This window comes from Podarcis cretensis (assembly GCF_951804945.1).
Source record: "Podarcis cretensis genome assembly, chromosome: 15".
Taxonomy (NCBI): Eukaryota; Metazoa; Chordata; class Lepidosauria; order Squamata; family Lacertidae; genus Podarcis; species Podarcis cretensis.
Window position 1 is genome coordinate 11545672 of NC_137185.1, and position 20197 is coordinate 11565868.

Below are 20197 nucleotides of genomic sequence, written 5' to 3' on the forward strand. Positions count from 1 at the left end.
GAGGAATTGGGCGTGTCTCTTAACAGTTCTTAGCACCCATAACAAACTATAATTCTCAGGATGCTTTGGGATAAGCCATGACTGTTTTTAAAGTGGTATCACAGTGTTTTAAATGTACGGTGTGGACTTGGCCCCAGTTAGAAAGAAAAGCCAGGCAGTCAGTTCCATCTTTTGTGTCCTGAAGAACTTCCTGAGCCGGAGGACTGCTAAGAACACCCCTGCAACATTTTGTTGCACATCCCACTTCTTGTTAATAATTTGCAATCTTCCCTCTGACAGTAGAGAATTGTGAATTCCTTCCTTCCTCTCTCTCCGGGCTTAGGCAAGAGGTTTTGCAAAAAACAGAGACTGCAAAACAGAAAGTTATATGCCAAGGATTTCCTTTCTATTGCAAGAGTTTCCTATCCAGAACTGCCTGTGCAAGATGACGGGAAATGCAGGTTTCACATGCACTTATTTATTTATCAAATATTTGTGTACTTAAACATATACATATATAGATATACTTGGGCATATTAACCAAAAACACAATTTACAAAAGAGCCTGTGCTATAAGTATTAATAATATCATTTTTCCTTCCTTCTCCTGCTATCACAAAATTGATTGATGGAATACTTCTCGTCTAGTAGCTAGCAAAAGCTAACGGCCAGCACTATTTATTTCTTAGGAGCATCAGTTACCCCACTGACCAGCCAACATTCAAGGCATCTGCAGGCCTTCATGCCTCAATTGCTCTGTGTAGGCATTTAAACCTGCTGGAAGCAAACAAGTCACTAGTCCATAAGATTTAATGTTGGGGGGAAGAAGGAAAAGCACATCCTGAAAAATGAACAGAGTCCACCAGCATCAAACCCTGCACTGACGACAATTTTACAACAAACACGGGCATACACATTGGTAAAAATTCAGGCGCAGAGTTCTGGAAAGCAGAACTTCACAGGAGTCCAGTCTGGCCAGTGAGTCCCTCAGAGATGTTGCTATGGGCAGAAATAAGCTCCTTCCTCACTTGATTTTGCTTTTTGTGGTCTCTGAGCAGCGAGCCACAATCAAGTCTTTACTGGGTCTTGGAGGGATGGCGGGTTGAGCCTTGGACTGGTTATTCTCTGTCTCATCTTTCTCCGCTATAAAATGAAAGAAGCACACAATAAATTTCTTTGTTTTCATCTCAAGAGGTGGTTGGAATAAATTGGTTTGATTTAACAAAGCTCACGGGATCGGTTCGAAAATCTCTTTACTGTAACTGAAAGCAGTTCTTACCATTTCGGGGTGAAATGAATGTGAATTATGTCTGCTTTGGGGTGAACTCAGAATGACTCCTTGTTCATCTTCAAGTCCACTCTCTTAAGATTTTTATTTTTTTTTTACTCTTTAGACTAGGGATGTGGAACCTGTGGCTCTCCAAATATCTCTGAACTACAGTTCCCAGAAGTCCTAGCAAGCGTGGCCCAAAATTCCTCACACCTCCTTTAGACTCCTTGGGCCTTTAAGCTTTAAAGAGCATAATTGTTGTGTGTTTTAATGTTTTCTTGGTTTTGTTAAACATATTTTATACTTCAGCATAGCAGTTTGCAATGCTCAGAGGGCTTGGTTTTTGTTTTTGTTTTATTTATTTATTTATTTATTTATTTATTTATTTTTCCAAAGCTCCTTTGGATAAAAACTTGAACTGTGAACTGAACTAGTTTGCTTTGTGAAGATCAAGTGTAAACTGGAAAGTAGTTGCTTTGGCACATTCTGATATGGAGAGGGGACACAGCTGGGACTCAGTGGTCCACCCTTTCCAGAACTTACTCCCTCGGATGGGTCATTGCAATAATTTTGAGTCAGTACCAGAATTTGCCCATCATCCTCTCCCCTGCTCATCCCCTTTTCTTTTCGTATTGTCCCCATTAGGTTGTAAGATTGTGGAGAGAGGCCTTGTGCTGTTGTTTTCAATACGGCACCTTTTAATTTTTTAAAAAAACCCACAAATAAAAAAATAATCCACCTGTAAATTCCTGTCTCAGAGGTTGAGGTGGCTGAGAAGGACCCTACTTTGCAACATATGAGCATGAGAAGAACCTTCCGGATCAAGCCAAAGGCCCATCTGCTTTATTAACCTGTTCTCACAGCGGCCACAGCAACTTGCTACCTCCTTGCCACAGGGTGCCTTTGGAAAAGCTGCTTTCAAACGAAACCAAACAAAGTACTGGGGAGGCCCCACCGAGTACTTACTGATAGTGCTGCCTTTGTAGATGAGGTTGTTCTTCATCTTCCTCCGGCTCACTAAGTATTTCACGCTGTTTCGCCGATACGTCTCCTGGCTGATCTGCTTGCGGCCTTGATTGTGGATGCTCTTGACATTTCGGATGGTGGATCTGCCAAGTCAGAAGGAGAAAGAGCATGTCTTCCCTCATGTCATATGGAAAATCGCAATGACACTCTGCAAATTCTATTACCAAAGTAATTGTTTTGGCCTCGTTTAGACCTTACACACACACACACACACACACACACACACACACACAAAGGGAAAGGTTATATGAAGCTCAAGCTAGAGAAGATATAAGTTTGCTACAACGAACTAAATTTCCCCAGTGTATTGTCTTCTTCAGAAAGGATCATCAAAGGTCTAGCTATCTAGAAGAACCGACAGTGTCTCCCTTATACAAGAGTTATGCTTTCCAACATGTAGAAAGTCAGATACAGACATGTTTGTTTGTTTGTTTGTTTGTTTGTTTGGCTAGAGAATGTAATCTGCTGTGAAACATCCTTTATAGGATGCCCCAAGGGGAAGATTTATGAGAAATTCTTTGTCTGGTCTTATCAAGAAATCATCTGTTCACTCTAAGAAGATGTTTACCCACATGTAACATATGGGACAGCACTGCAGCTGCAAGGAAGCGATGGGCAGAATAAACTAGTACAGTCACATCTGAGAAATTTAAGAGTGTGTTCAGTTTTGCTTTAGTTTAAATTAGGTTTCATTCGACTGTGTCAAAAGCTTTCTGATTATTTTAACTTCTTCCTTAATTTTTTTTTTTAACCTAACTGTTCATATCAGTGCTTTTCTTCTAGAAAAAAAAAGGAGCTGGTATTGCGTACCCTTGAGTACCCCCAGAATAAAAAAAGCACTGGTTCATGTATAGGAAATTGTCGGAGTATATTTTTAAGGTGTCAAAGCCAGTGGATCATGTAATAAAGTTGCTTATGGTGATGCAATCCGCCTCTGTATGTGGAATGGGAAGTGTTTGCAATTGTTTGATTTGACTCATGCTGAAAAATGTCTTTTTTTTTCTTCAATAATATTTATTCAAATTTTAAAAGGTTACAAAAAAGAGCACAATATACAAAAACAAAACATATCCAAGAAAGAAAAATAAAAGTAGAAAAATGGCAAAAGCAAAGCAAAAACAACTAAGAAAAAAAAATACAATCCAAACCCCCCCAAAAAAACAAGTTAAACCTTAATATAACTCCCTTTCTTAACTTATCTCCTTGACCTCCTCACACCTCCCCTCTTTGTATTCTAATCCATATAGATATTTCAGCAAATCCTTCATCTTATTTCTATCCTTATATCTTATCTTACTATACTGTAATTTTCCATTCTTTCTTTCACCAATTAACCATCTACTTTTACTTTATTTAATCTTATCTCTCATTAAAACTTATATATCTGAACTTATTCTTAAGACGTTTCCCCTAGGGTCAAAAAAAGATTCCATTCCACGATTTTCCCATCTCTCATTAAAAGAAAAAAAAATTATAACATATACACTTTAAATTCCCAATTTTCTTTAACCAGCTCCCCTCCCCGGTTTCGGCCCCTAGCAATAGTTCCCTCGATCTCGAAAAACCATCAACCCGCATGCTGAAAAATGTCTTGCACCAGTCCTTTTAATTATTGTTCCCATGCCAAAAATTACCAAAAGCATTTTCTTCCACCAACACACACACACACACACACACACACACACGCTACCTTCGGGGTGGGGCTCCTTTGTTCCTCAGCTGATTGTTCTCTGGGTTATTCAGCTCCCCAGATTTCTGCAGATACATCGACGGGTAATAGCCTGTAGTTTCGTCCTTCCTGAGATTTCAGAAACAACATCAATTTACCCACAAGAAAAAAAAGAGGAAGGAGCTCTGTGGTTGGCAAGCGGACAGAGAGCTTTAATCCCAGGAGGGTGAAGGAGGATGTAACCTCAATCTCCCACACCATGAGCAATGCTGCCTCCACTTTTGATAAACACACTTTTTTTGACATCCACAGATTCAGCACAATATTTGAAAGAGGTTTTCCTGGTTGGAGCCTATGTGGGTAAAACAGCACACAAAAACACGTGTGCTCCACTTTCAAATATCACACCGGACACCCTGACATGGGAGCAAGAGGTGTGATCCTGTTTTGCCCTCCACCCAGTAAATGTACACTTTGAATGATGGCCAATAAGGGACACAGTAAGCTGTATTAGACAGAGTCCTTCCTCCTTCACTCCGGTGCCCTCCAGGTCCTTTAGACCACAACTCCCATCAACCCTCGCCAGTGCAGCCTTGATTCCATCAGCCCCACCATGCGGCTGATGGGAGTTGTAGTCCCCAAACATCTGGAGGGCCCCAGGTTAGCAGAAGGGATTTATGAAAGGTCCAAACAAGTCCTTAGGGCAGAACAGTCCATGTCCATTAGCCACAGTAGACAGAAATGGAGCCTCCACATTCAAAGGCAGGATACCTCCAATTTCCACACACTAAAGGTAAAGGTAAAGGTACCCCTGCCCGTACGGGCCAGTCTTGACAGACTCTGGGGTTGTGCGCCCATCTCACTTAAGAGGCCAGGGGCCAGCGCTGTCCGGAGACACTTCCGGGTCACGTGGCCAGCATGACATCGCTGCTCTGGCCAGAGCCAGAGCCAGAGCCAGAGCCGCACACGGAAACGCCGTTTACCTTCCCGCTGGTAAGCGGTCCCTATTTATCTACTTGCACCCAGAGGTGCTTTCGAACTGCTAGGTTGGCAGGCGCTGGGACCGAGCAGCGGGAGCGCACCCCGCCGCAGGGATTCGAACCGCCGACCTTTCAATCGGCAAGCCCTAGGCGCTGAGGCTTTAACCCACAGCGTGATGTTTATTTCCACCAGCCCTTCTTTGGTTCCTCACCTGACAACCCACCATCCATCAAGCAGTTTATGGATAACTTCTATGGTTTCCCCTTCCTTCAGAGTGATCTCGTCTTCCTGGGCGGCTGTGTAGCCTTTCCGGACAACATGGAGTTCCCCTTAAAACAAAAGAGCAGAGAGCCATCAAGAAGGACTCAGGAGTTTGCAAGGCAACAATAGATCCAATAATCATCTCATTGATATTCATCCTTCAGTTTGAACAGTTAAAGCATACAACGTGCTTTCCGATCTGAATTGCAATCCCCTTCGTGATAGCCATGTGTGCTGCAGATCGCTATTGTTCCCATTTTACAGATAGGAAAACAGAGGCTGAAAGATGGCTATCTTTCAAATGCTGCCATTTAACTTCAGGGTTAATCGGGACCTGGGCATCCACAGACCCAACAGAGAGGGTTTGTTTTACCTGCATAGTTGGGATCCTGTTCTTCAGACTCATCTGGACCATCCATAGGTTCAAGGTAGACAGCGGGAACCCAACCCCGTTTGTTCGTCTGCTGACAGAACCACCAGCCTGGAGCGAGACAAATGATAAATAAATCGGTGTCCTCCTGGACCAAGATACCTGTCTCTAAAGTTTACACATCAGAAGTGCAGCTGGTTATGCTTAATGCCTGCATGGGTCATCAACCTCTTTAGACCCATGGGCTTATTTTGATTTTTTGAGGAAGCAGTGTGGGTGCCACCTCTTCAGGTCTTCAAAAGAGCCTGCTGGATCAGACCAGTGGCCCATCTAGTCCAACAGCTTCTGGAAACTTGGAAGCAGGACCTGAATACAAGAACACACTGTTCTCTCCTGCAGTTTCCAGCAACTGGTATTCAGAAGCATTGCCATTGATGGACATTGCTGCCTCCTGTCTGATAATATTCCACAGATTAACTGTATGCTGAGAAGGACTTTGTTTTATCTGTCCTCGGCCTGCCAACAGACCACTTCTCTGGTCTGCTCATCTGCCCCAGCAAAGACAGAGAGAAAGAAAGTGGGCACACTTAGCTTTTCCAAAGGACCTGGGCCAAAGTCAAAAGGCAATAGAAATCATGCGAGCCTTGGAAAGCACATAGAGCCAGAAGAGGAAGTGGGGGAAGGCACCGCTCTTCAAACTTCCTCTTTCAACTCTATGCACGTTTTGAGGGAAGAAAGGGAAACCGCTGCCCTCATCTCATGACCAAGGAGGCAGTGAGGGAATCAGAGGCTCTCCATGAAGGCACCAGGAGAAGACCTCAAGGGACGCCATGGCCCCAGAGATGCAACATTGGTAGCCTCCACTTAGGGGGCAGACCTGCTGCTGCGGCCAAAGTACAGACCCTCCAAGTGTCCCTATTTTCCTGGATTTACAGAAGTCACCCCAGTTTCTGTTTTGATCCTGGAATGTCTCGCTTTTCCTTAGGACATCTCATTGTCATCACAGAAATGTTGCAGGGTTTGGAGTTATGCGACTCCCGAGTCATCTGAAGGCAGTTCTATATAGGGAAGCTCTTTTTAAAAAATGTTTGTTTTATTAGGCTTTTATATATGTTGGAAGACGCCCAGAGTGGCTGGGGCAACCCGGTTAGATGGGCGGGGGTATAAATAGCAAAATTATGACTATGGAATAGGACGTTCCCTACTTTCTCTGCCTCCGCTGTAAAACCAGGCCCTCTCCCAAGAGATAAACACCATCTCTCTCTCCTTACCGCTTTCGCTTTTCTCCACCACGTCCACCAGGTCCCCCATCTTGACCCCCATCTCAGTGCTGGAGTTCTTCTCATAGTCGCCAATTGCCCGATACGTCTGTAGGATGATGGGTCCTGTGATATCTATTGGAAGAGGAAGAAGAAGAGTTTGGATTTGATATCCCGCTTTATCACTACCCGAAGGAGTCTCAAAGTGGCTAACATTCTCCTTTCCCTTCCTCCCCCACAGCAAACACTCTGTGAGGTGAGTGGGGCTGAGAGACTTCAGAGAAGTGTGACTAGCCCAAGGTCACCCAGCAGCTGCATGTGGAGGAGCAGGGAAGCGAACCCGGTTCACCAGATTACGAATCTACCGCTCTTAACCACTACAGCACTAAGGCTCTCAGGAGGAGAAGCAGCTGTGATTAGGGGAACTCTCAAGGGCCCCCTCTGAGCCAGGATTCACCGGAGCCGAGCCCCTGAGACCTGTCTGGAGTGCGAGGGACCAGCGCCACGTGCAAACTTAATACAGTATATTTTGTGCCATGCAGAGGATCTCCCTCCCCACTGAATAATGGTGAGCTAATTCTCTCCACACACATGGTTCTGGGATAAAGAGGGCACAGGGTTCGGGGCGGAAGGTGGAATCTGAAAAATAGATTGAGAACTGCTTTCAGAGAGTTCCCAGTTCCACTTTTAGTTAGGAGAGAGCACCGTCCTTGTGGCAACTTATGAATCCAGGAAGCAGAGGAGGCAGCGAAGGACACTATAAATTTAAAGTATGGTAGGACTTGAACCCATGACTTCAAGTTGCAAGAAAGGAGATTCCAACTAAAGATCAGGAAGAACTTTCCGGCTGTAAGAGATGTTTGACAGTGGAAAGGACTCCCTTGGAAGGTGGTGGACTCTCCTCCCTTGGAGGTTTTTGAGCAGACATTGGGTGGTCATCTGTCTGGGATGCTTTTGTTGAGATCCCTGCATTGCAGGGGGTTGGACTAGATGACCCTTGGGGGCCCCTTCCAACTCTAGGATCCTATGAAACACATGGCTACTCCCAGAGAATCCTGAGCACTGCAGTTTGTGCTTCACAGAACTATGATTCCTAATGCCCTTAACAAACTACCCAGCCAGATGTTTCTGGAGAAGCTGCACACAGGACCTTAGTGCTGCTGAGGGCAAGGCAGACTGTGATCCTGGCAGTAACATACAGCCACTGAAGACGAGTGGGAAGGATTTCACCACTTCTGCTTTTTAATTACCTGCTGCAATCTTCTTGGAGTCTTTCGGTATCAAAAAGGTTTCTGGTTTCTTGACGCTAAGGGGAAAAGAATCAAAGGCAAACACTGTTGGAATTGTCAAGTCTTCCATCATAGCCACAGACTCAAACTGGTGGCCTCAAGCTAGTCATGAACTCACAGCATGTTGGATAATCACACTGGCCTGATTTGCAGGGCTGTTGCAAGGATTACAAAGGTAACGTACTTTGGGTGTTTGAAACATGGAATATAAACATGAACAGCACTGACTCTTTTTTTGTGGAGCGAGCCACAACCATGCATTCTTGTCTTGCCATGCAGTGTCAAGTTAGATGTCTATGGAGGCTGGACTACCAACCTCAGCCTGCCTCCAGCCAGCTTGCTTGCCTTATATCTCACAAGCAGGCCAAGGAGTGGCCCTGACTGTTCGCTTCCTCCTCCTTAGTCTCAGGGTCGCCCTTCTAGAACTCAGCAGAGAGGAGGCGGATGGGGACAAAACTAGAAGGAGTTGGCTCTACCTGTCATCAGCTCTGGCGCCCCCTACTGGTCGGCTCCCCATGATCTGCCCTACCAGGCCCAAGCAGTGTTTCTCTAATAAGTGTTGTTGGACTACAACCCCCATCATCCCTGATCACCATTCCTGCTAGTTATGGATGATGGGAGTTGTAGTCCAACAACAGCTAGGGACCCAAGTTTGAGAACCACGGCTGGGGAGCAGCTGCCACTGGGAAGGCGCTATACTGAGATACTGTAAATGGCACTTTTCAGAGTCATTTACCAGGAGCGGCAGTGAGGGGGGAAGTGGCAATGAGCCCTAGGGGAGGGTGACACTGGACTTCTTACAGCTGCCCAAAGTATCAGGTGCTGACACCGGGTTCGAGATGGACATGGGTCCCTTCCTCCCTATGGACCCTTCCCGCCAGTCTTAGGCCAATAGTCTCCCAGTGTCTTGACAATACTCACTGGCTTGCTATAGGTGGGTTCAGGTCATCCGGTCTGACTTTGAAGAAGGTCAAGACGTGTACACACCGGGAGATCTTGCGGGGCAGGTTGATGAGGGCCATGGTGTACTCGGAGAGTGTGTCTTGCCGATTTTGGGTGATTCGCTGGCTGTCAAACCACCTTGGCGCTACATTGATGGGTAGGAAGGAACAAAGGAGTTTACATTTCATCATGCCAGAGGACTACCTCATCCCATCCGGTCAGTGCCTATTCCAGTCAATTCAGTTTGCATTTCAGGTGACACTACCTAAAAGGCAAAGCTACCTTTCTAAAGCTGCACCTCTCCAAATTTTCCAGTGCAGTTCTCCAGCCCAGTAAAGACGCACAAACATGCATAAGATTGGTGAGAATAACATACAAAAATGTGTTACTTCGGGGAGAAATTCTTGACAAAGAATAAGTATATTCTGGGCATATTTGCATAGAAAAATGTGTATTTTGGGAGAAATTCACATTCAAATGTCAACTTCAAAATAAAATTAAAAAATCATACACAGATGTGGTTGGGAAAATGAGAAATTGAAAGAAACTGAAACAGACATCGTACGCTTGTGTCTCAGTTTGTGACTTGGTTCAAGACTTGGCTGTTTCTCATCATTATGTAAACAGGATCCAAAAGGGAACAGGAACATTTTTTTTTAACCACATGTGGCTGCTTGGTCAATCAACTGCAATGGAACAGTTCTTTCAGCGCCCGAAACCCACTGCATTTGCAAGACACCTGATTTGGACAAACCAAAGATCTAAATGTGTTCCTTGTTACTACATAGGAAGTGAGCGCTTGAGCAATGACACTGTTATGAGTTTGTGAGTGCCAGGCACCACTAAATTCCTGGGTCCAGTAGGCGTTAGACTATAATCAAGGCTTGGGGGGGGGGTTAAACTGCTAATCCCTATACCCAAGCTTCCAGTGTTCAGGTGATTGCCTGGGAGATGGGCCATTAGGAGAACAAAGGAATAGGCCATTAAGAAAGTAAATAGGAGAGTGGAGTCTGTGGTTGCATTGAGTGTGCAGGTGGGCTTTTGGCAGCGAGCATGCAGACGATTATTGGCCATGGCGATGCGTGCAATTTGCATTGGTGGGCAGGTTGTAGAGCGATTGGCAGCGGTGACTCCCCCCTCCCCCTGAAAAGAAGCTCAACAACTTTGGGAAATTTCCCCCCAATTTTTTTGCAGTCCAAAAAATTAGGGGTCGTCTTATACAAGGGGGGGCGTGTTATACACGGAAAAATATGGTAATATGATGAGGGGGGAGGTGTTCTTTTGAGCATGTGAAGACTGCTTTCACGCTCCACCAAAGGAAAGCCCTGAATAGCTGGGAAGAAGGATCCTACATAAACACACACCTGCAAAGAATCCTGAGAAACTGAGTTTCTTAAAGGTACTGGAGATTGTAGCTCGGTGGCAAACAAACTACAGTTCCCATGATTCTTTGGGAGGTGGGAAATGTGATTTAAACATACGGTTTAAAAAGTAATTTAGGCCAGCAGTTTAAAATTTCAGACACGTTCGCCACGATGATAATTTAAAATATAGTGCTGATTGTAAATCAGGGCTGGCTTTATATCTCCAGACTCCGAGACCAGGGAGAAGAGTTGGTGGAAGAAGATTGGAGGAAATTTAAAATTTATTTACAGAAACATTGTAAAATTTTTGAATGTTGATGACATTGAAATGAACTGAAGGGGTTCTAGCAACAAGGTTAAAAATAAGATTGGATTGATAATAGATAAATTAATTGGATATTAATTTGCTGAATTAATTTTCAAAAGGGATACAAAAAAGGGAGATGTGAGGAAGTCAGGAAAATAAGTGAATCAAAGATGAGAAATTAAAAAGAGAGATTTTTGTTTTTTCTTTTTAGTGTGTTTTGTTTTCTGCTTTTTTTCTTTTTCTATAAGTTAAATGTTTGTATTTTTTGTATTTTGTAATTTTATATTTTTGTGTATGTGTTTTTTCTTTTTTCTGCTTGTTGCTATTCCTAAAACTTAATAAAATATTATTATATAAAAAAAACAACTTAAAATATATATATATAGATCTCCACTCAGGGCAGTGCCAAGAACCTAGAACTGGCAGTTGTACTGGCTTACTTACCAGGCAAGTGAGGAATGATCCTGTTCTCAATACTAATGTCCCCAGATTCAATAGGAAACATCTCCTTTAAAGTTTTCTGGAGAAAGGAGAGAAAGCAAGAGCAGCCTTAGCATTCTAGATGAAAGTATAGACGAAAAACAAATCATCGGGTGCGTTTAGTCACTTCCAGTCAGTAATTTAATAAGGGGCTTCCATTCCCATCACTTTGGCAATTAACAGTTGCTTCCCCTGCTTTTAAAAAGCAAATTGCAGACAGGGGAGCAGAAGTCTGGATTGGGACCCTGATGCAGGGCGGGGAGAGAGGAGTCCCTTAATCTTTCATCCTTTTCTTCAGGATCCTGACGCAGATTGTGGGGAGGGGTGTGTGTCCGCAATTTACTTTTTAAAAAGCAAATCCCCATTCAACAACGGCTGTATTGACACCATACATTTAAAGTGCTGTGATATCACTTCAAACAGTCCCCCCCACAAAATAATTTCGGGAGCTGCAGTTTGTTAAGGGTGCTGAGAGTTGTTAGGAGGCTCCCCCCCCCCCCAATTCTCCACACAGAACTACAATTCCCAAAGTCCCCTGAGAAGAGAGGTTGATTGTTAAACCCTCTGCAGCTCCCTGAGGGGAACAGGGGTCTCCTCGCAACTCTCAGCACCCTCAACAAATTATAGCTCCCAGAATTATTTGGGAGAAGCCATGACTGTTTTACATTGTGTCGCAATGCCTTAAATCTGTGGCCAAAGAGCCGGACATGACCAGGCAGTGGGACAGCCATGTGACAGGAACCAGCAACAAGAAGCAGGGACTGTCCTGTGAAGTGGTAACTGGTAGGGTGGAAGGCAGGAGGCTGGCAGTAGGTGGCGCCAGAGCAGATGACAGGCAAAGCCACCCCCTGATTGGTTGTAAGTAAGAAGTCTGGCAGGTAGAGGCTGGCTAGGAGCAGACTGAGTTTGGTGCCCCATTTGTCGCAGTGGGTCAGCCTCCGTTGGTCTCATGGGGGCTGAATGGAGGGATATCTGGAATTACAAAGTCTGAGTGCCCCAGAGTGACCCAGCAGCTGCCCCTCCCCTGGGTTTCCACCACAGCCTTCCCAAAACAAGAAAACAAAAGAGCCAGGCACAAGGTTGACGGCAAAGGCAGCAACAGACTTCCCCTTTGCGGCTTGCAAAAAAAGGGAAAGACTTGAAATGTTGAATTCTCATCATATGACTATCGCATGAAATAATATTTAAACCAGGCAGCTCAGAAATTCCAAACAGCTGCATTAAAAAGAGAACAATGCAGGAATCACCCTCTTTTGTTGACCACCTACTCGGCTGCCCTTCCTTCCAGCTTTAGTGAGATTTGTAAGGTTTGCCCACAATGCTTGTGAGTGCGTATTTTTTGATGGCTCTGGTTCCTCTTACCCTTGATCCCCACTACCTTCCACCTCACAGTCCCAATGGGCTGCTCAGAGAACTACTCAAAATGACATCCTATCTTCCTAAGAAAGAGGAGCAGCCACAGAAAGCTGCCCTAGGGTGGCATAAAGTAAAGGTAAAGGGACCGCAGACCATTAGGTCCAGTCGCGGACGACTCTAGGGTTGTGGTGCTCATCTCACTTTACTGGCCGAGGGAACCAGCTTCCAGGTCATGTGGCCAGCATGACTAAGCCGCTTCTGGCGAACCAGAGCAGCGCACGGAAATGCCGTTTACCTTCCCACCTATTTATCTACTTGCACTTTGACGTGCTTTCGAACTGCTAGGTTGGCAGGCATACACAGAGTTAGAGAGGGTGCCGTTTGTCCTCATTGATATCTAACCCTTGAGCACAACATCGCCAACACTTCGTTTGATCAAACTTACCTTTGTTGATAACTACAGGAGCCTGGCTAAAGGAACTTTAAAGACTGAATCTTCCTTTTGGACACAATTTGAATGAGTTTTCTGTTTGTGGCTTCTGTAGTAGATCTTGTACATAGCTCTCTCAATTTTTGGATTATTAATGTAAGATTTAGAACGTAGAATGGTTTGGTAGCGTTTTGTGTGCCGCTTATGTGCTGCTTAATTTATACTGGTCTACTATGAGAATTGGCAGCATAGGTTCATTTCTTCAGTACTTGTATTTCCTAAGAAAGAGGAGCAACCACAGAAAGTTGCCCTAAAAAGAAAAAAAAGGAGGCCACAGGTTTGCATGGCATTATATTATATGTATAGATGCAGATTCAGGAATGATTGCTATGATTTAACTCCTCAAAGGTGAGAAGGAGGCCTATCTGAAATAACAGCAATTATTTCTAAATCTGCAGTTGTCCATATAGATTAACCCATGCACATTTTATGCCAGTCCTCCTTTCAGTCTTCTTTGGCAATGTAATGAATGCACCATCTTAGCACAGAAAGACATCGAGATTAGCCAGACACTCTTCAGGTGCCAGAGACGCAACAGTTTACTTACATGGAATTCGTAAATCTCGGTGAACTTCCGATACACAACTTTCTCGGTGAGATCTTGCCACTTCACCAGAAACATGTAGACCTGACAAGGAGAACAGACCATTGTTCAGAATCAGTGAAAGCTTTCAAATGGCCTCCCCCCAGCCAACCCTATTCTTCATCCCAGGCTGTTCAGAGGGTGCCGAATTTAGATGTGCAGGGAGACTCCATTAATGATGAATGTTACACACATTATATTCAAAAATAAAATGCATTAAAAATAGGTGTTATCTGCTTTGACGCTGGAATCCTAGAGCGCTTCTGGTCCTGCAGAAAAACTCATCAGAAACTGAAGCTTTAAGCACAAAACAATGCCAGTTTTCCCAGTTCTAGAATAAGCAACTAATGTAGACATCCTGAAAACAATCCATAAATATTCACTAATGGAGTGATATCCGAATCTGGAAACGGACTTGTGGTTTTTCATTGTACGACTGGTGTTTCTGTTTTGTTTTTTCACGTCGTAAAAAGCAGGGTTGACTTATGGGTGTGTTGCAATCTTGTGTTGGGGGGCAGCAGGCACAGAAGAATCAAACAGGCATAGAATCACTAAATTGTAGAGTTGGAAGGGACCTCAGGGGTCATCTAGTCCAACCCCCTGCAAAGCAGGAATCTTTTTTTTTTTTAAAAAAAAAACCACAATATGAAAGATTTCTTAATTTACAAAAATACGTGTATTGTCTTTTTTTCAAGTTGCGTTTTCAACAGATCAGTTACCCAGTGTGGGGCTCAAACTCATGACTGGAAATCCCAGGGGATGAACCTGGGATTTTGGGTGCGCAAAGCATTTGCTGTGCTTTAGAACGGTGGCTGTTCCCTCGCAGCCTCCTCTAAGCGAGGGTATTCCCAAGCAATGCACATGGGGTGGAATTTCCTGCCTTTGTTCACATGGTTCCCCCCCCCCCCTTTCTACAGGGAAGCCACATGATAGAGCACTCGAATCATAAGCCTGCTGGCTGTTGCTTCACCCCTGGGGCACTTCCAGACTTTTGCGGTCTGCGGGACTTTCAATCAAGTGCCGGCCAATTCCAATTGCACAATTAAAGTTGAGCTGTTGTGCAACAAACCTGCTTCCTCAAAAGATGACATTTGCAATGAACAAAGCGATGGGAAAGTGCAACGTCATCTAATCTCCCTGCAAACAAATCCAGGTGCATGCTCAGTAAACAAGTCATCTGGGAGCCCCCCTGTGCTCCTTCCATCTTTTTTTCCCTTTCAGGCTGAAGAAAATGCAGCTTTTTAAAAACACAGCAAGCGAACACCAGTGCTATCTTCTCAATGTGGATCACCTGGGCTCTGGCCAGCTGAAATATACTCAGAGCCGCAAAGTGATTTCATGCTCTTTATTCAGCTCATAGTGGTGAGGAGGAATGAATGAATGTCCCCTCAAAGTATCTGCTTTATATACATTATTTACACAATGGGCTGCACATTATTGGCTAATTCTGGAATTCTACTGTAAGCCAATCAGGTTGTGGATTCACTTATATCTGGAGCATGATTGGGTGGTTCCTGCCAACCAATCATACTGCTGCATTGTTCTAGGACCAATCAGACTGCTGCATTCTGAATCCTATTGTTCTAGGACCAATCAGACTGCTGCAATTTGGATCCTATTGTTCTAGGACGAATCAGACTGCTGCAGTTTGGTTCCTATTCAACTCAGTACATAACACCAGCCTTTTCCCAAGAGGCCAAATTTGGCATGAGCATTGACACCTGGGGCACCTGAAAACTTGCCGCCACTCACACATTGAATGTGGCCTTTCCATATCTTGGGGACACAGAAACTGGGTCTTTTGAGGTGTCAGGCTCCCATCAGCCCCAGTCAGCATGGCCAGGAATGATGGGAGTTGTAGTCCAACTGGTTTCCTCATCCATCCCTGAGCTATGCAAGGCCCAGTGCCTCTTACCTAGCTCTTTCTCAGGCAGGAGAGGGGAAAGTATAATAATAATAATAATAATAATAATAATAATAATAATAATAATAATAATTATACCCCATCCATCTGGCTGGGTTTCCCCAGCCACTCTGCGTGGCTTCAAACACAATATTAAAATACAGTAATGCCTCAAACATTAAAAGCTTTCCTAAACAGGGATGCCTTCAGATGTCGTCTAAAAGTCTGGTGGTTGTTGTTCTCTTTGACATCTGGTGGGAGGGCATTCCACAGGGTGGGTGCCACTACTGAGAAGGCCCTCTGCCTGGTTCCCTGTAACTTGGCTTCTCGCAGCGAGGGAACCGCCAGAAGGCCCTTAGCGCTGGACCTAAGGGTCTGGGTAGAACGATGGGAGTGGAGACGCTCCTTCAGATATACTGGACCGAGGCTGTTTAGGGCTTGAAAGGTCAGCACCAACACTTTGAATTGTGCTCAGAAACGTATGACAAAAGCAGAGAGGATTTCCTTGCAGGCATTTATGAGTTCAGAACAGAACGACTTAGTTACCAAACAAATTGGCTCCCGAACGCCGCAAACCTGGAAGTGAGTGTTCCGGTTTGCGAACGTTTTTTTCGGAAGCCAAACATCTGACATGGCTTCCTCTTGAGTGCAGGAAGCTCCTGCAGCCAATCGGAAGCTGAGCTTTAGTTTTCGAATGGTTTCAGGAGTCGAATGGACTCCCGGAACGGATTAAGTTCGAGAACCAAGGTACCACTGCATTTCCTTCCAAGCAGAGGCTGATCACGTTTAACCTAAGTGGAAAAGAGGGCCAATGACCTTGCTCTCTGAAATATACTCAGAGTTGAGAGTGGATTTCATGCTCTTTGTTCAGCTCATAGTGGTGAGGAGGAATGGAAGTTCCCCCAGAATGTCTGTTTTATATACATTATTTACACAATGGGCCCCACGTGATTGGCTAATTCCGGGACTCACCTGTAGGCCAATCAGGTTGCAGATTCATTTCCACCTGGAGCTGGATTGGCTGGCTCCTGTGGACCAATCAGATTGCTCCATTCTGAATCCTATTGTTCTAGGACCAATCAGACTGCTGCCTTTTGGATCCTATTCAACTCAGCACATAACACTCACTCTCTCTCTTCTTGGTTGCAGAAAACCACACCTCTATGAATCTGCAGCAGTGTTGATCACCAAGCCCTTAAATGCTGAAGTTCCCTGGGCGGCCCAGAATGACTTATCTATCCTCTTCCTGCAGATCATCATGGTGCAATAATGTTATAAAAAGAAGGAAGGCCCAGAAAATCCCTGCCAAGGCTTGAGTGGGTGGCTCAGGGTTTGCTGTTAACCGGCACAGGGGAACGAAAGAAAGAAGGGTCCAGAATCGATAGCAAACAACAGGGAGTGATGTCCAAACCAGGCATAGACACACCCGTCAATTTCAGATCCTCTCAGTTTCTCATTCTTCCAACCTTAAGCTTGGTACCTGCCATTTCTGCATAATATTGCAATTTTTTTTAAAAAAATCTACACAAAAATGCATGTGAGCATGATATGCTCATTTTTGTTGCCTAGAGTACACTTTTTTGCAAGGAGTTTCCTAACACCACATCTAATAGAATGTGTTTTGGTACATTAATTTCCACATGGCTTTGCACACAGTTTACACTAATGTACGAATCTTTTGTACCAGTTCTTCAGCTGGTAGATGGGTGTTAGGAGCCTCGGAGAAGGGCAAACTTCCAAGGATTCTGGTGTACGAAGTGCAGATTTGACACACTAAGGATGAAATGAAAGTTGAAGCTATCCTTAGATCTAAGCAGGATCTCCCAGCCTGATTACCATCCTCCACTCTGCCTTTTCAGATTAAAGAAAGGGCCAGCAGGAGAGGTATATAAAACGACAAACAGCATGGAGAAAGTGGACAGAAAAAATGTTTTTCTCCCCCTCTCATAACACTGGAAACTCGTGGACATCCAATGAATCGAGGATTGACTTTATAGTTTTAACTGATGCTTATTTTTTTACTTTTTTATGGGATCTTTGTAAACTGCTTAGAGAACTACTGTAGTTAAGTAGTATACAGATTAAGTTTATAAACAAAATACACAAATCCCAGCTGAGCGATGCTTGCTTGCCTCTGCCTTGCCTGGGTGGTTTTGGGGTGTGTAGCACTGCAACTTTTCATTATTTATTATTATTATTATTATTATTATTATTATTATTATTATTATTATTTTACCTGGACTTCAGCCTAAGGCCATAGGGTGGGTCACAACAACTGAAAACAGAGCATTGAAAACAAACTACTGCCCTAAGAATAGGATGGATCCTAAAACTATACATCGCAAGGGCCAAAAGCAGAACTAAAAAGATGCATCTTCCACATAATGAGGAGCAAAAATGAGATGAATAGAAAAGCTCTTTAGCTAAAAGGACGTCTCTCACAGGCATATTTTCCCTTCCCCTTTGCTCAGGAGCCCCAGGTGGGCTGAATGAGGTACTTCCCAACAATTGTACATCCATCTGTGGCGCATCTGCAGTGTGGTGCAGTGGTTAGTGTGAGAGACCAGGGTTCAAATCCCTACTCAGCCATTATTATTATTATTATTATTATTATTATTATACAGTGGTACCTCGGGTTACAGATGCTTCAGGTTACAGACACTTCAGATTACAGACTCCGCTAAGCCAGAAATAGTACCTTGGGTTAAGAACATTACCTCAGGATGAGAACAGAAATTGCGTGGCGGCAGCAGCGGGAGACCCCATTAGCTAAAGTGGTACCTCAGGTTAAGAAGAGTTTCAGGCTAAGAACGGACCTCCAGAACGAATTAAGTTCTTAACCAGAGGTACCGCTGTAGTGCCCTTCATCAAAAGATCTCAGGGCGGTTCACAAAAAAATATATATGACAAAAGCACTAATAATAATAATAATTATAATTATAATATCATATAATTTATTATTTATACCCCACCCATTTGGCTGGGTTTCCCCAGCCACTCTGGGCGGCTTCCAACAAAAGATTAAAAGTACATTAAAACACCAGTCATTAAAAACTTCCCTAAACAATTATTTAAAACAGAAACAGCAAAACAATACCACCACCCCACACACAATGCCATGAAGCTCCCTGTGTGGCCACGGGCCAGTCACTCACTCTCAACCTAACCTACCTCACAGGGTTGTTGTGAGGAGAAAACGAGGAGGAAGAGAACCATAGGCGCCACTTTGAGGAGGAAAGGTAAGTTAATAATAAGGTAACAACAACAAATAAACTTACATAGTGCTGGCTTGGGAAAAACCTCTTCTCGTAGCCCAGCAGTTCAATATGTCGGATATAGGTATCTCCCATGGTCGCTGCTAAATCCCTGCAGCCCTGATGCTTGTTGGCTGTGGCTGAGATAGTGCCCCCTCGCTGACAAACGACTCGGCTAGTGGGCTGCAGCTTTTATCCTCGTTAAAAAGGAGAAGTCTCATTTCCCCACATTGCACATTGTGGATTTTTTTTGGGTGTGTATGTGTGCTGGGTTTCTGTTTTCTGCACCTGCCGTGCGTCTCCAGAGCACAGCAACACGACACTAGAAGCTGCCTGGCGTGTGTTATGTCTGTGTTGTGGGCTCCTGGCTCCAGAAGACATGTGCTAGAGGCAGCATCAAAGTTCGCTGGCAAAGAATGATCTGGGTTCCTGAGGCTCCCTGGGCTGCCAAGATGATATTGCTCTGCCCAATCTGACTCACAGGATTGCTGCAAGGACAGAATTGCAGGATGGGGGCAAAGAAACAGGAAACGGATTACTGGAAACACGGACAAAAGAAAGTTTACATTTGCATAACAGGTGCATGTGGTAATTTACAAGTATACGGGCAAGACTGGAATATAAATGAATGTCACCACCATGGGGGGGGGGGAATGGCAGGCAGGTTACCTGTTTCATCTGCTTCATCTGCTGCCCAAGTGCCATTCTTATCATTTATCATTATTATTACTTCTTCTTTTCTTCTTCTTTTGATATTAATAGTCTATTGAAAAGTTTACAATTATAAAGAAATAAAGTAATGCAAAGAAAAACACAAAAATGTGTAGAGAAATATATATATGAATATATACTGTAAAGGTAAAGGGTAAAGGACCCCTGGACAGTTAAGTCCAGTCAAAGGCGACTATGGGGTTGCGGCACTAAACTCCCTTTCAGGCTGAGGGAGCTGGCATTTGTCCACAGACAGCTTTCAGGGTCATGTGGCCAGCATGACTAAACCACTTCTGGCACAATGGAACACCGTAACGGAAACCAGAGTGCACGGAAACACCGTTTACCTTCCTGCCACAGCGGTACCTATTTATCTACTTGCACTGGCGTGCTTGCAGACTGCTAGGTTGGCAGGAGCTAGGACAAAGCAACGGGAGCTCACTCTGTCGAGGAGATTCGAACTGCCAACCTTCTGATCGGCAAGCCCAAGAGGCTCAGTGGTTTAGACCACAGCGCCACCCATGTCCCTTGAATATATACGAAAACACCCTAACCCATACATTCTTTTTAAAAGTTTGATATAGTGGACACTCTGGTTGCAAACCTGCAGCGTTCGCAACCCTCAGCGCCACGTCTGCGCACATGCTTCTGTGCATGCGTAAGCGCCGAAACCCGGTGCGTAACCTGAAAACACACAACATGA

At 44.4% G+C, this 20197-nt stretch overlaps 1 protein-coding gene across 1 annotated transcript; it reads right to left on the reverse strand.

Annotated features, from left to right (window-relative positions):
• Nucleotides 1-441: 441 nt before the first annotated feature.
• NCF1 (neutrophil cytosolic factor 1) lies at nt 442-18994 on the reverse strand. Its single transcript, XM_079955782.1, has 11 exons — nt 18808-18994; nt 13591-13671; nt 11162-11237; nt 9026-9191; nt 8066-8121; nt 6828-6950; nt 5560-5667; nt 5137-5254; nt 3966-4073; nt 2216-2358; nt 442-1122 (listed from the first exon to the last, which is right to left on the reverse strand). The coding sequence occupies exons 1-11, from the start codon at nt 18877-18879 to the stop codon at nt 1004-1006; spliced, it is 1170 nt and encodes a 389-aa protein (XP_079811908.1). The 5' UTR covers nt 18880-18994; the 3' UTR covers nt 442-1003.
• Between the last annotated feature and the right edge of the window lie 1203 nt (nt 18995-20197).

What these genes read in the sequence shown, in the direction of transcription:
- NCF1 (XM_079955782.1), bottom strand. Translation starts at nt 18,879, where the DNA reads ATGGGAGATACCTATATCCGACATATTGAACTGCTGGGCTACGAGAAG. An exon ending in AACCCACCTATAGCAAGCCA is followed by an intron (nt 8,122 to 9,025) that starts GTGAGTATTGTC and finishes TTTTCCCCTTAG; the next exon opens with CGTCAAGAAACCAGAAACCT. An exon ending in CTCCAAGAAGATTGCAGCAG is followed by an intron (nt 6,951 to 8,065) that starts GTAATTAAAAAG and finishes CTCTTCCAATAG; the next exon opens with ATATCACAGGACCCATCATC.